At 43.5% G+C, this 11,689-nt stretch overlaps 1 protein-coding gene across 1 annotated transcript; it reads right to left on the bottom strand.

The window, feature by feature from the left end:
- Window positions 1–2,102: 2,102 nt before the first annotated feature.
- LOC122376280 (nicotinamidase-like) lies at window positions 2,103–11,426 on the bottom strand (the record flags this gene model as incomplete). Its single annotated transcript, XM_043356080.1, has 5 exons — window positions 2,103–3,300; window positions 3,833–3,975; window positions 8,218–8,386; window positions 10,467–10,595; window positions 11,265–11,426. Coding segments are annotated over 5 exons (687 nt in total), but the record flags the coding sequence as incomplete, so codon positions are not given.
- Window positions 11,427–11,689: the final 263 nt, after the last annotated feature.

Raw genomic sequence — 11,689 nt, 5'->3', positions numbered from 1 at the left:
AGCCAATTGGCCATTCAATATTATATTACATATTTGCGCATTCAATAACTACCGACCAATTTCTTTACTGCCGGTCATCTCGAAATTACTAGAAAAACTCATTTATGCTCGTTTAAGTGAACACTTGACTCAAAATAACATCATCTGTGATAATCAATTTGGCTTTAGGCAAGGTATGAGTACGTACATGCCTATCGTAATTCTTCAAGAAAAAATTGTAAGTGCTTTTGAAAGTAACTTGAACACTTGCGGAATTTACCTCGACCTCCGCAAGGCTTTCGATACAGTTGATATCGAAATATTACTTTGTAAGCTACATAAATATGGCATATGTGATGAAGCACATATGATGCTAAGATCATACTTGAACGAACGCACTCAATGTGTACAAATTGATGACATTGAATCATTTATTCTTCCGATAAACATCGGAGTACCTCAGGGATCTATTTTAGGTCCACTTCTTTTTATATTGTACATAAATGATTTTATCTCCGTATGTGATGAACACATATCTGTACTTTTATATGCTGATGATACTGCCATTTTCATAGAAGGAGAAAACGAAAATGTACTTCAAGCTAGAGTAAATACATTAATGCCTAAAGTTGCTGAATGGTTTGCTTCCAACCAGTTGTCTTTAAACTCTGATAAAACGTACTATCAGATATATACCAATAAACGAACAGATTTTGAACTAGCAATTCAAATTGATGGTGCTGAAATTGTCCGTGCAAACACTGTTAAATACCTTGGTGTATTTATTGATGAAGACCTCAAATGGAAAACACACATAGCCAAACTGCAAACAACATTGTCGAGAAACATTGGAATCATGAATAGGTTAAAGTACCTCTTGGGCACAAAACACCTTTTGTTATTGTATCATTCTCTTTTCCAGAGTCATGTCAACTACTGCTGCTTTATTTACACTAACACTTATCCAAATAGCTTAAGTGAATTAGAAAAACTTCAGAAACGAGCTGTTAGAATAATCGATGGACAGCCAAGACTGGCTCATACTGCGCCAATATTCAGGAAATTTAAACTCCTTAAACTTAGGGATCTTGGGCATCAACAAATGTTATTACTATTACACAGAAAACTTAATGGGAACCTGCCATCTGCTATTGCTGAGCTTTTTGTAACCTCCGAACCTACTAGAATTAATCGTTCCGTTAAACATTTCTATGAGTCATTTGCATATAGAGTTTACAAAACTCATACTTTATCATGGGCTGGGCCTAGAATTTGGAACAGAATTATGGTACCTTTATTTCCTAGACTCTCTACGGTGCCAACTTCGAAATCCGTTATCAAAAACATCTCCAAAAGTTTCTTCCTAAGCCAGTATGGTTGATTCATTGAATACAGTGTTTCTCATCAATATATGTTCCATGTATATTAGTATGTACGTTTTATACACATAAAAAACATCTTTATTATCGAGTAGCTAGTTCTGTTACCCGTCCTTCCTTTTCGGTTACCCCTTTTCCATTGTGTGTATGTGATTTTTTGTGTTTTGTTTTTGTTTTTGTTTTTTGCTTGTCTTTTTTTTGCGTCTTTTGATATCGCCTGCCAGTCTCGTTATGTTGCCTTTATTGCTTTATTGCCTTACCTGTCCTAATTTCTACACCAGCCACTTCGGAACTGGCCTCTGTGGGCCGTCTGACAACAAGCCTTGCTTAGTTGGACGGCCCTACAAAGGCTCAGTAAATGACCCTGCCTGAATTTGACCAGAGATGTTACCTACAACAATCCACTATGTATGTATGACTGAATCCCCCTCAGTTGTCTTCCTCCCACTAACATTCCCATGTGTGAGTGAGCATCAGTGGGCGTTTCAGGGATGTAGGAGGGCAGTCACTAACTGTTTGCAGTTGTGACTACTTTGCTTCTTTTATACCATCTATTAACAGCATGCTTACTCCTCTGATATTCGCCTTCTTTTGTTTTTTTCCTTACTCTTAGCAGGGAGTGCCGCGACTTGTCATATTAAGTTTTCTGGTGTTAACGTAAGGTTCTGTGTGTCGCTGGGATAGAGGGAGGGGGCACTCCTGGTCACCTGTTCATGGGTGGCGGTGTAGAAAAAAAAAGCAGACGGAGCGTTTATTGTATTGAACATGATAAATGATAATGTTCATCGGAAGGCAGGTGATAAGCAATGGCTATGTTGGGTGTAATCGTATAATTACCGGTACGTCACACTACATGAATGATGTAAAATTACACGTCACTTTCACGTGATTCCAAAGATAAAACTAGCACATTCTATCAAAACAAGCAACAGTAAAAAAAGCGAGCTTGTTACTTAGAATGATTAATAACGCTTCTAATAATTTACTTGCCACACCTTTCACGTACATACAACATTCAGCAAATGAACAATGTTAAAAGGTACAAGGAGCTGCAAGAATACTATCATGAATGTCATCGAGTTTCAGGTACGAGAAAACAGAAAAAGCAGTAATGCTCCAACAAAACTAGACGATTTTTCCCCACTCAATATTAGTTTTATTACATCCTGCGGTAATAGTGAAATAAATAACTATTGAAGCTGGACTGTTTGTTGTTTTTGTTTTGTTGGGTTAAGCCCTTTCGGTCTGACGGGACCATTTCAGGGCCGAAAGGATGCTAGGAATTAGGGCTGTACATTGGTCTGAGTGAGCACCCTAGTCAGCCACCGGGGCTGAGCCCGTCCAAAAGACCGGCCGACCAGACCCCAAGCACTCACCGCACCCCACTACGGCCGTGCTCTTACGGGTATTCCCGCATGAGATAAAGTTGCCCGCCCAGCCCGGAGCAGGGTTTGGATGCACGGAGGATAAGGATTCGAATATTCTGAGGAAGGAAATAACGGGCCGGTGTGTGTGGACTATATTATATTCGCACTACAATGCAGTATTTCTTGCATCTGCCAATCCTTGCTAAATGGTGTTCGAGTTGTATTAGGAATTCGTGGGTGAGATATAAGACATGTGCATCAGATTCAGGTAATACACGGCTTCACAATGGACGACACCGAAAGGTGTCGATCCATTTGACACTTGTCCTGAAGCCAGCCAGGATAATAATATATCACAACTACTCGGTGTGGACGATGCAGCAATGCTGCCTGCCGGCCTCCCAGAACGACTGCAGCGTCACCTAGGGTCGCACACGGCCGGCAGGCAGCGTCACCTATCGCTGAGCGCCGGCGGCTGGTATCGCCGATTGTCACTGGCTAGTCTCCTGGAGTCTCATGGCGAGCTTGTAGCCCAGCTCCGGACGACGATCACGGCCCTGAACCATCGACTTCACCTGAAATCAGCAGAGTTTTCTATAAATCAACCGCACGTTTCCAGAAGTAGTAGGTACATGTACATTTAAATTTGATTCATACGTAATAATTGCATCGTGTTATATTTTCATTATAAGTACCGTAAGGTGGGGCTATTTGAGACAGTGGGGCTATTTGAGACAGTATTTAAAATTGTTATAAAATAAACACCATTTGAAATTTATGCTTAATTTTTGCTCAGGCGATTTACTGCTCGATTCCACACCTTCCTGAGCAAAAATATCACATAAAAATCAAACGCTCTTCATTTTATAGCGATTTTAAATACTGTCTCAAATAGCCCCACTGTCTCAAATAGCCCCACTTTACGGTAGTAATCAACGGACACATTTTGGTTTAAGTAGATCTATAATATATATTTGAGCAGTGACTTGCGTCATTGTAGCAGTTTTGGCTTACCACTTATTACATGGCTGATCTAGTCAGCAATAAACCAGAACATCAAACATAAATACACCACAATTTTATATAAAATGCCCACTGTGCACCTACCTGGGTGGAGTTGATCACGACGCCGTTCGCTTTCATGATGTTCTGTTTGAGCTTCTCGATCTCATCTGTACACACTCCTCTGCAGGCATCATCAACGAGGATGGTTCTGAAGCCCTCGTCCAGAGCGTGTGTAGCAGTCGCACCTAAAAACACAAACATCGTATCTTTGAAGTCAAACGTGAAGTCTTTGAAGTTACAAATGATGCAATGATGTTAAACCAGGTTGTGATGTAATCTGAAGACAAATTGGTTATGACGCTGTGAAACTAAAAAAGCGAATAAAGCCTAAGCTACACTAGCATGAATTCCGACGTTTTTTCGGTTTCTGCGGGATTTCAGCTCGCGTCGTCAAGTTCGCCTCATAGCGAATGCATTGCGCAAGCTACACTGCCAGTCTGGCGTCCCGTGGAACGAAAACCCGCAAAAACCGACGAGTCGGAACCGAAAAAAAGTTCAGAGCTGTGAACTTTTTTTCGGTTTCTGCGGGATTTCGTTTTAGTGATGGATGATTAGAAGTGATTGTTGCTTATAATATTGTGACGATGGAACAGTTTCAAATGTAAATAATGAAAATGGTGTAATTCATGATTAAATAAGACAAAATGTGTTTCAAAACTCATCATTCTACATCAAATATGATAATTGTAATTAAACTGACAAATGATTATGATCGAAAATCTTTTCTTGTTAGTTGCAAAATCTTTAAAACAGTTATTTAATTATAATTTTGTTAAAACACGATAATATTTAACATGAATAATTAAATAAATTGATCACTTATCCATCACTATGCTATAAACAACACCGTCCACGCGGCGGCCGCCCGGAACGAAAAAACGCAGAAACCGTAAAAACGCGGAAACCGAAATCACGCAGAAACCGAAAAAAACGCTGATAGTGTAGCCTGTATAACGCCTTTTGGGGCGACTAACGGAGCGAGCGAGAGGGTGAGCCTTGCACGTGCGAAATTGCGAGGGGTACCTCCAACTGAGTTGTGCACGGCACCCTACTAACCGGTCTCTAGCGATGTGCCAAATTTGAGCACAATCGGCCCAGCCGTTCTCGAGATCTGGAAGCGGCACCCTGCACGTGCGCACGTGCAAAATGGGTCTCAACTGACTTTTGCACGGCTCCCTACTAACCGGTCCCTAACCATGTACCAACTTTGAGCGCCATCGGTCCAGCTGTTCTCGAGATCTGGAATCGACCCCTGCACGTGCGCACGTGCAGCAGCACCCCAACTCTGGCACATGGATATGCATTGCCTAGTGGGTGCCTACCTACATGCCAACTTTCAGCGCAATCGGCCAAGTAGTTACCGGGATATTGCAACAATTACAAAAGTGACACCTCTTCGTTTTGCACGTGGCACGTGCATAAGGGGTCACCCACATGCATCGGGAATAGTGCAATACTTGGTAGAAGGAATGAAGCTACCCTACAAAAATTACCGCATGTAAATCGGTCAAGTGGTTGCTGAGATATAAGCCTCGCAAAAGCGTGACCACGGCCGGCCGGCCGCTCATACTCAGAAATTTCCGTTAATCTAAGGAAAGACTACGCTCGCTTCGCTCGCTCCGTAATAACCAGTATAACGCCTTATGGGGCGACTAACGGAGCGAGCGAGAGGGTGGGCCTTGCACGTGCGAAATTTCGAGGGGGTACCTCCAACTGACTTGTGCACGGCACCCTACTAACCGGTCTCTAGCGATGTGCCAAATTTGAGCACAATCGGCCCAGCCGTTCTCGAGATCTGGAAGCGGCACCCTGCACGTGCGCACGTGCAAAATGGGTCCCAACTGACTTGTGCACGGCACCCTACTAACTGGTCCCTAACCGTGTACCAAATTTGAGCGCCATTGGTCCAGCCGTTCTCGAGATCTGGAAACGACCCCTGCACGTGCGCACCCCAACCTTAACCCGCGCGGGGCTGGGGGGGGTAAATTTTACCCCCCCTCGCGAATTTTTGCGATATCTCAAAAACGGCGGCGCGCAGCGCCGCCAAACTTTCAGTACCTTTTCTTACATCAATTTGACACCTTCCCTGAAAATTTGAGCGAAATCCGTCGGAAAATTTTTGAGAAATTGACGTTTTAGTGACGTCATGTTCGCCATTTTCGCCTCAAAAACGGCAAAAGTTCAAACGCCGCTAACATCTTCATTTTTAAAGGAATCAAGACGTAACAAAAAAGGTTATACGTAATTTTACTTTGTCTATCAAATGGCTATCTCGGTTTTTTGAAAATTTTGGATTTTGGCCTAATTTTTTTTCAAAAAACTGATTTTTTTGGGAAAATCATTATAAAATCCAAAATTTTGAGTTTATCGAAAAAACCGGAATATATGTCAGAGAAGTGGTCTATGTGCACCTACATACCAAATTTTAGAAGAATCGGTTCAAAAATGTGGGAGTTATTCAAAATTTTATGACGTCACGACACACAAATTTTTTGAAAAATGACTTTTTTGGAAGTTCTAGACCTCGTACGGAAACAAAAATAGCACCATTCGATTCGCCGTGAAAAACTGCATCAGATAAACACCTTTTTAGGCCTAAACAACCAACTTCAAAATTTGACCTCACTTGACCTGACCTTGACCTGACCTCGACCTGAAATTCATCCAGAGGTGGTCCATATCACTTATTGAGTGTGCCTATTGAATTCTATGAGTAAAATGACCCATAAAACATGTGTCGCACATGCCCTTTTCTATATTTTGTTTTTTGGTGACCTGACCTGACCTGACCTGACCTTGACCTTGACCTCTGAATGATATTGTATGCAACTAATATTGTCTTGGTAGCCTAAGAACACGTTTTGGGCGATCAGTCTCAGTCCATGACTCCATTCTTCGGCAACTACGGTGCAAGGCCGATACTGTAGAAACTTGCAATTTGTACCCTTGACCTGACCTTGACCTTGACCTCAAACTTTAAATTAAGTACATGTTTTTAGTAGTTCGTGATGAGAGCTTTCGATTGGCGTTTGAATTTTCCAAATCGGACCATTAGTTCGGGAGATAACAGGGGGGGTAAAATTTACCCCCCCCAGCCCCGCGCGTTCGGCTGGAGACCCCAGCCCCGCGCGGGTTAACACATGCAGATGAATCATCTGATGGAGACCTAACTGTGTACCGAGTTTCAATTCAATCGGCCCAACCGTTGTGCCGTTATTGAGGTTGCAATTTTGGGGGTTCTTAAAAAAATGTCCAACTTTACCACGCGCCACGTGCGGTGGTTGGCAAGAACGCATGGTGGCCATCACACCACAGAACTTTTACGTCCAAGTGACATTCAGTAAAGAAGACCGCTTGTCAATCGGATGTCCCGTTCCTAAGATATTAGCTTTTGAAGAGCGTCCCCACGGCCGGCCGGCCGCTCATACTCAGAAATTTCCGTTAATCTAAGGAAAGACTCCGCTCGCTTCGCTCGCTCCGTAATTATAGTAGGTAAGCGTCCAAACTATACATCGTCAAGACAGGTGAGTCAAAATTCGGATCTCGGATTGAGCTCGGGTGATGACACATTCAAAGTACTACCCAAAGTTCGTCATTTTCTCAAACACCTGGGCCTCGTTTCATAAAGCTCTGCCGTAACTTACACCTTTCCGTAATTCACACCCTTTCAAACTACGGAGCGCAAATAAATCCGTTTCACAAAGCCACAACTGGAATTGTTTACACCTCCGTAACTAAGCACATTTGCGTAGTTACCGTAATTTATCAAGCGTCCTACAAATTACAATTTCATGTCAACACTTATTTTTTTACGAGAATTTATAAGACAATTATGTTGAATTTAAATCTTAAAAATTATTTATGAAAAAACAAAATTGATATTGATGACCATCCTTTATTAAAACAATATATTAAAAACAGCAGAAAGCCAGCTAAGCAGAAGTGCCTAACTACGAAAGTGGCGCGGCGCGGCGAATAAACAAAATTCCGATAGTGGCCACAAAAAGCGACTGGTACAGAAGATTTGCAGTTTCTTTTTCTCATTTTGGCTGTTCTTTCTTCCTCACCGGGCTCAACATTATAAAATATATTAAAAATTAGCTTCGAAACTTCACATTAATTCAAAATCACGCAACATTTTTGTGCGTAGTTTACACCACTGATATCAAGAGCTTGATAAAATATTTGGCGTTAATTACGTCGTTTTATGAAACCCAAATGGCATCAATTGGTCCGGAATCGAGCATTTGCCGTAAATGAAGCTCCGTACTTTCGATGGCGTGAATTACTCCGGTCTCCGGCTTTATGAAACCGAATTGGCATCAAATACGCCAAATCTGGCATAATTGACGGAACGCCGTAAGTAATTCCTTTTATGAAACGAGGCCCTGTTTAGGGCTACTGAAAAGAATCCGTAATATTCCTACCGACGCAGACGTCTGTCGCGATGCCGCAAACAAAGACGTCGGTGACGCCTCGCTGGCGCAGCTGTCGGCTCAGACCCGTGTCGGAGATCTTGGCGTTATCGAAGAAGGCAGAGTAGGAGTCGATCTCGGGGTTGTGGCCCTTCTTGATCCACAGAGCACCGTCCACGATCTGAGGATAATGTGATGATGTCAGATTTGTGAATGATGGTCGGGAAATGCAAATAATGGCGGGGAGATAGCCACATATCAACACATGTTGTAGAAAAGTTGGCAAAACAACTGGATGTTGAGAGGCGTATGATGATAAATGTGTATTTAAAGCAGCCTGGATATTCATAGTATTGTGTCATCGCGCGAGCCTCCGCCGTTTGCTCAAGACGTATACGTTGCTATGAAAATCGCAGAGGTCACCCACCCCTAAAGAGGGTGGTGAACAGCTAAGTTCTTAGTGAGTCAGGGGGAAGGCTACTCACGCACGAAAACACGTAATCAAACCAACAGAGCATTATATACGGGAGTGATAGGTATTGGTTGTTATATTAATAGGTATCAGCAAGGAGCTTTGTTATATGGCTTTGTATACTGACACAAAAGTCGAGTGAAAAATGTTCAATGCCAGAAACGTGTGCTTACTGCTAAAACTGACTATTGAATGCGGGTACGGAATGTTCAACATTGCGTGCTGATTGCGATAGTACTTACACGCGCCTGGTTTATGCGTGCTTGTTTATTGCTATTGCTCCGTCAGTACCATTTACTTAATTAGAGAAAAAAAACACTCCATTAATCACATCTGCGCACACAAGGATCAATACACCGCCATTCCATGCGTCACTGCGCTTGGCTTCTGAGAAACGCATAAGGAATCGCTAAAAAACATTATTGCCATTCTGCGAGCGGCTGTGTCGTGCGCGTTCGCTCGGCGCGGTGGCCGCGGCTGACTAGTACAACTATCGAGCACGCTGGGTCGGGCCCGAGGTGTAATCGATATACCGGCTCCCGCACGCCCTCACACGAGACGGCATCGGTCGCCGCAGTTCGGCGAGCTGTGTAATTAAACGCACCGCTGTCCTCATTACAGAGGTGCCGCGTACCGGCTCCACCGGGAGAGCGGAACTGAGGATATTGCGCACTGATGTGTCGGCCTGGTGCTGGGTCAATGGCAGACATGTGCATGGATCCGAGAAAATGGATCTGAGATCTGATCCCACGGATCCTGATCTCGGATCCGACGGGATCATAGATCCAGCTCTCTAATTTATTGAGAGATCTGTAGGGATCACAGATCGGAGTCTCATTTTTTTGCTTGAGATCCAGTGAGATCATAGATCCTAACTTATTTTTTGTCAACACATATATCTCAAAAAAGCACTTGTTTCAACTCACAAACGTTCTCTTTTAGTGATTTTATGTGATTGCATGTCATAATCCATAGTTTTGTGTCACTTATTGGCATAGAAACCCTTTAAAACATGGTTTCAAATGTGGTGCATGGTGGGATCCACTCAGATCATAGATCCATGTTCTTAATTTATCGTCAGATCCTATGAGATCATAGATCCAAGATGTATTTTTCACGCCGGATCCGGTGGGATCATAGATCCCAGCCTGTACTTTGCTTCGAGATCCACTGAGATCATAGATCCATCACTCGGATCCATGCACATGTCTAGTCAATGGGGTGCGGAGGTATTGTTCTGTCGTTTCGCCATTTCTCAGCTCGCGTTTCAGAAAAAAAGGTTTTCAACTTCCTAGGAAGCAGGGCTGCGGAGTCGATGGATTTTCGGCGACTCCGACTCCGACTCCGACTCCGGCTTTCAAAAACCAGCTCCGACTCCGACTCCGACTCCGGGCAGAATTGTCGACTCCGACCGACTCCAACTCCCGACTCCGACTCCGCAGACCATAGCAGGGCTGCGGAGTCGACAGATTTTCGGTGACTCCGACTCCAACTCCGGCTCGGGTTTCTAAAATCGACTCCGACTCCGACTCCGACTCCGGTCACAACTGTCGACTCCGACCGACTCCGACTCCGACTCCGACTCCGACTCCGCAGCCCTGCTAGGAAGTATAGGTACCTACAGGAGGTATGTTGATTTATATGATTTGAGTGGGCCTTACCAACAAAAGATGACTTTTTGTTTGCACTTCGCCATTTCTCACAAGACCAATGTAAGTAAAAAAAATCCTGAGAAAGAAGTCTTCTCACAAGTTCAATCCTGAGGTCGATCTGGATATCTAAAACTTGCCTTGAGATCGGGGTGCAGTTCTGCGCCCCACGAATCCTGGATGCAGTGAGGAGGCCACAAAATCTGCTCCTTGATCGGGTCGCCGTCATACACGACCTTATCACATGTTTTTGCCTCTTCTGCTTTTACCTGAAAACGAAAAGCACGCTAATATTCGTTCACCTGCCTAGTGCATCCAACGTGGTTGGCAATTGGCATGCTCGATAGAAGTGGATAGAAGTGTGGGTACATCCATGCCACATAATCAAACATCAAAGCGGCTGAAGATGCAGCCATAGTGGTTACATAAGTCTGGGAGCATGTGGTCGAGGGGCAATGACATTATGTCGACATTATGACGTCATAACGCAATTATGACGTCTCTGACTGGGTCGATATGGCAGCAAGAAGCTGCGGCGGAAAATGGCGTCGCATAGAAAATAATTGAGGAGTAATTGGACGTACTGTAACAAAACTAATGAACTGCAATATGCTGCCACAGATTCCAAATGCAGGGCGTACGTAATGCGATGTTCACTACTTGTACTCCCGCATTCAATGACCTAAAGCAATGGTAAGAAAGTCACATCATAGTATTTACCTTATAACATAATATCTTTCGACATAGCAGTAAAAGTTTTACTACGCCTTGGATTCACACATAGCGTCTGATAATCTGCTTCCTTTCATTTGTCTTCAATCAGAAAAGCTTACAAATAAAAAGCAAATAGAAATGATAATTTCTTTTTTATTAGGCTTCCAGACTAAATAGGTGTAGATGAGGAGTGCGAATTTTGGAACGCCGAATGATAAACTGACCGGTGATGTCGGGTGCAGCGGGTACTTCAGCACGTTTGTGACGAACGAGAGGTGGTCGTTCGGGTGCCAGTCCATGGAGTAGACCACCACGTCGAACTTGATCGTGTCCAGTGCTTCGTTGATCACGGGCACAACCTGCCGATCACGGCAAATTGTGTTAGTTCAAATGTATTCATAACTATGGCCGTTTAGGAGAGCGACGCAAACTGTATTCTCAACGGGAGCAGCAAAGATGAGCATTTGCAACAAAACCGCTGGATAACGGACCTTCGGTGCTATGCGCTTTTCAAATGCACTGATAATGATAAATAATGATCTATCGGATAATGTTGGCTCTAAGACGGCTCAAGCGTGCACTCAATCTCCAGCATATTAGTACCTACTTCCGCGGTATTTTTCACGCTACGCAGATACAATATGAGCCC

The sequence above is a fragment of the Amphibalanus amphitrite genome, unplaced genomic scaffold (assembly GCF_019059575.1).
Source record: "Amphibalanus amphitrite isolate SeventyFive unplaced genomic scaffold, NRLGWU_Aamphi_draft 002082F_arrow, whole genome shotgun sequence".
NCBI lineage: Eukaryota > Metazoa > Arthropoda > Thecostraca > Balanomorpha > Balanidae > Amphibalanus > Amphibalanus amphitrite.
Note: the sequence above shows the minus strand (reverse complement) of the source record. Positions and strands in the feature narration are given on the sequence as shown.